The sequence below is a fragment of the Mycetomoellerius zeteki genome, unplaced genomic scaffold, assembly GCF_001594055.1.
Source record: "Mycetomoellerius zeteki isolate Tzet28-1 unplaced genomic scaffold, Tzet1.0 scaffold358, whole genome shotgun sequence".
Classification (NCBI taxonomy): Eukaryota; Metazoa; Arthropoda; class Insecta; order Hymenoptera; family Formicidae; genus Mycetomoellerius; species Mycetomoellerius zeteki.
The window spans coordinates 199054-203697 of record NW_017257347.1 but is presented as its reverse complement, the minus strand read 5'-3'; the positions used below and the strand labels follow the sequence as shown (position 1 = coordinate 203697).

Here is a 4644-nt window from a genome sequence, read left to right as displayed (position 1 = left end):
CTTTCCCCCACTACCCCGGGTTCTTTAGAATTACTCGGAGTGAATTTTGGAACGCACCCCTGGGTTGCGTTTGAAAACATCTCCCGAGTGCCCCAATGTATCGTTTTATCCTTGTTGTTCACCCAATACTAAATAAGGATAAGATGATACACGGGAGCACTCGGGTGATATTTCCGAACACAGCCCTGCATACTACAATGGGTTGGAGTATGGTGTAATAAGGGCTGCGGTCCACTTGATGCTATAAACGAAGCATTCTTTAATTAGTCAATAAATAAATACGTGGTCAATATTAAAACGGGGAAATTAAGAGCATCTACCACGAACGCTCGTTGTTTTTTGGCGAAACTTATTTTACGATAAATACATTAAAAATTACATAAATAAAAATATAAACGTTTCGACCTCAGATTAGGCCATCCTCAGTATATAAAGTCAAAATATAAAATTTACAAACTTAGTATATGAAGTCAAGAATATAAACTCAGTATTTATGTAACTTTTAATGTATTTATGGTAAGATAAGTTTCGCCAAAAAACAACGAGCGTTCGTGGTAGATGCCCTTAATTTCCCCGTTTTGATTAGTCAATTCGTAAAATTCTTTGTTCTAATTGGTCGCTCAAACACTTCGAAGCGTTTGTAGTGTCAAGTGGACCGCAGCCAAGATAAGAGGTTTGTTCGCGTCGCATGCTCCAACATGTTCCAATGTGCTCCTACCATAACTCTTACTCACTCCAACGCGCTTGATAGAGTGAGTAAAAGCTATGGTAGGAGCATGTTGGAGCATGTTGGAGCATGTTGGAACTTGCGACGCGAACAAACCTGTTATACTATAGGGTCTCTAGTTTTTACTTTTTAGGACCTTCACACACAAAATGACAAGCTACATAAACAGCATAAAGCCGCTGGGCTGCGTTCGAAAACATCACCTGAGTGATCCCATGTATCCATCGACATCTAGAATGGACCGCTGATGGCAATGGTGGGGGTAGAAAGACGATTAGAGTGAGAGGCAGGAATAATAAGATCGTTCTTTCTCTGTTTACTGAAGCCTGATTGGTTGTTGTTAATCCAACAGTAGTCCAACAACCAATCAGGCTTCAGTAAACAGAGAAAGAACGATTTTATTATTCCTGCCTCTCACTCTAATCGTCTTTCTACCCCCACCATTGCCATCAGCGGTCCATTCTAGATGTCGATGCATGTATCATTTTAGTCTTAGGGCCATTGTCACCAAGCTTCGATTAATTTAGTCGGCCTAGTAACTTTGCAGGCTTCCAATTTAAGCTGATGTCGGAGAATTAATGCGAGCCAATGCGAGCTGAATAATGCGAGCTGAATTAATTCTCCGACATCAGTTTAAGTTGGAAGCCTGCAAAGTTACTAGGCCGACTAAGTTTATCGAAGCTTGGTGACAATGGCCCTTATTTGCCTAGTGCACTTGATACGGATACTAACTAGTAACTTTCTATTGAATTATCTTAATTTCGGCGAAACGTGTAAACATATACATAATATGTGTATTTAATTAATCATTTTGATGCTTATTCTATTAATTTAGTACATCATTCTATAAATACATATTGCTGAAATTAAAATAATTTAATAGAAAGTTACTAGTTAATACACGTATCGTGTGCTCGGTGGGTCATTATTCACCCAATGTTAAACGAGAATAAGATGATACATAGAGGCATCCGCGTGAGGTTTCCGAACGCAGCCCTGGACCAATGAGCATCTTATTTAAATCAGCATGGCGTCTTTATGGCTACGTTTACACCGTGCATTTAGGCCGTGGCCTATACAATAGACATCCTTATTTATCCTGTATATTAAACAAAGACACCTATCGTATAGGTCGCGGACTAAGCGCACAGTGTAAACGTAGCCTATGTTGGATGCTTATTGGTTCAGCGAACTTGAAAATTGACGAATAGCGTCCATTTTGATCACGTGATCCCTTTTGTCGCTGGTTTGAGTAGCTCGTGAAAATTTACCTTAAAGGTATCTTTTCATGCTGACGCTCGACGCTCATTTTCGGCGTCAAAATAAGTCACATGATGGAAATTGACAAATATCAAGCGCCAATTTTGATCACATGACCTATTTTGACGTTGAAAGTGAGCATCAAGCGTTAGCATGAAAAGGCACCTTAAGGGTTACAGAATAGGGCAGCAGGACTCCCCTATTCTTGAAAAGAAACGTATACGAAAGACTAGGGATATACTACAGTATACAGCTACTTTCCTTTTAGGTGAGGACACAATCGATACAAGTATCATTCTATTTTTATCATTCATTGAATGCCAAAAAGGATAAAACGATGTTTGTGTCGAGCGTGTCTAAAAGGAAAACAGCCTATGTAACGCAAGGAATGAAAGTAAAGCTGAAAACACAATGGACACAGGCAATAAGCACAGGCAACAGGGAATAACGAGCCGTCCAATCAGAGCTCTGAGGTATAAGTTTATTATATCCCAGAGTTCTGATTGGACGGTTCGTTATTCCCTGTTCCCTGTGACTATTGTCTGTACCCATTGTGTTTTCAACTTAATTCGTTACTTGTTGCCAGACTTCTATTATAACACTAGACTGCTAACTCCCCACTTTTCCTGTTGTCAGATAGTATGTATTAGGCCCTGCGCACAATAGAAGGAATAAGGAATTAGGAATAAAGAATGAACGATTTCAACCTATCAGAAACCGTGTATTCCGATGTATCCGATTTCTGATTGGTTACAATCGTTTATTCTTTATTTCTGATTCTTTATTCCTTTTATTCTGCACAAGGCCTTACTTGTGGTACATGCGCATTGTAAAACCGCATATGCGCAGAACACCATATGCTTATAAATACTTTCATATACTCGAAAAGAGGTAATATACCTACCCACATCTCAAAAATCAATGAAATTAGGCTTATTCGATGCGTTTTTACATTAAATGAAAGAATCTGAAATAAATAGTGGTGCACGTGGTTCGTTAACAGTTCGTAAAAATTAAAGTTTAGATCGCCATAACATCTTCTTACATACTTAAGAACCAATCACAGAGAGGCTGGTGGAGCATGACCTGTTGGCATTATTTTCTATGACTGTTTTACATTGAGTATCCACTATGCGCAGGCGACACTTTTACATAAGGAAAAGTGGGGAGTTAGCAGTCTAGTGTTATAATAAAAGTCTGTGAGTAAACTCATGGACGCGTCATTTGACGCACGCGTCATTGGGGAAATATCTAGATTATAGTAACTTCTAGCACTGTCACGTTTAACGAATTTACAGTTGAATTTATATCCAACTTCAAATGGCGTTATCACGTTTGACAGCGTTTAGATGATAGACCTATAATAAGGCCGTGGTCCGATTCATACTGACAACGCTCATAAGCATTATTTGTTTTCGTTTAACATTTGACAAACAACAAGGATGAAATGATATTTAAGCGTTGTGAGCGTGAATCAGACCGCGACCTAAGGGCTTCATTACATGAAACGCGGAAATGCGGAAACGCGGAAGATAAAATTAATATTACTAAATTTCCGCGTTTCCACGCGTTCTGTTCCGCCTGTTTTGGATACCTATCATGGAACAAAATCAGAATGGATTCCGATAGGAATTATTCAATTATTCCCTAGATTTCTATTATTTTCTGGGAAAAACGGAATAATTCCAATCGGAATCCATTCCAACTTTGTTCCATGATAGGTATCCAGATCTCCTAATATTACATGGAGCACAATTTGAGCGGAAAAGCGGAACGGGGAATTACAAATTATTAATTTTTAACGGTATTTATTGATAAAAATGTGTATATTACTGAATCATGATGGTAGACTTTCGTCCTACCACTGAGCCACACAGCTCTGACACTGGTATTTCTCTGTTGTGCCTATTTCCCAGTAAATATCTTACAGTTAGGGACTGCGCAGAATAAAAAGAACAGGGAACAGGTAATAAGAATTTCAACCTATCAGAAACTGTGAATTCTACAATACATGATTTCTGATAAGTTGAAATTCTTATTCTCTGTTATCTGTTCCCTGTTCCTTTTATTCTGCGCGCAACCCCTTATTAAACCCGATTAAGACCGGTATTCATAGTCAGTTCTTATATTCAAGACCGTCTTAAGTTTAGTCTTGTCATGAACCAATCAGAGGGCCGCATTAGCGTCTTAAGACATTACTTAAGACGGTTTTGAAATAAGATCTTACTATGAATACTGGCCTAAGAATGTCCATGTAAACGTGGTCATTGATCGTCAACGCAGGAAGAGACGTTGAAATTTGTTTTGAATGCAACGACAATATTAACATTTTTAACAATTTAACATCACAATTTGAGTTACGTGATTGCACTTAGCGTTCTCTTGTTCTAACCCAATCCTAGGACGTATTTTGGTAAATTGTATGCAAATCTGGGGATGGCCATAACCACGGACATTCTGTAAATTGAAGAAATTTCAATTACAATAGCATTCATACATTTACGTATTGTTATTTTAGCTGCCAAGTTTGACAAAATGAAGAAAATCAGGCTTCATGCATTAATAAAAAAACAAAAGATATCATTTTTAAACACGTGAATAATGATGAGCTCTTATGCTGGATTCACACTGCATCCGATTTTCGTCGTACGACGCAA

General features: G+C 38.3%; 1 protein-coding gene across 3 annotated transcripts in view; it reads right to left on the bottom strand.

Annotated features, from left to right (window-relative positions):
- Nucleotides 1-4164: 4164 nt before the first annotated feature.
- Nucleotides 4165-4644, bottom strand: part of LOC108725735 (sphingomyelin phosphodiesterase) — a 45550-nt gene continuing 45070 nt past the window's right edge. For all 3 annotated transcript variants that reach the window (XM_018452933.1, XM_018452936.1, XM_018452934.1), the window contains exon 11: nt 4165-4444. In XM_018452933.1, coding sequence (XP_018308435.1) covers nt 4375-4444 — 70 coding nt within the window. In that variant the 3' untranslated portion in view covers nt 4165-4374. The remainder of the gene's footprint in view (nt 4445-4644) is intronic.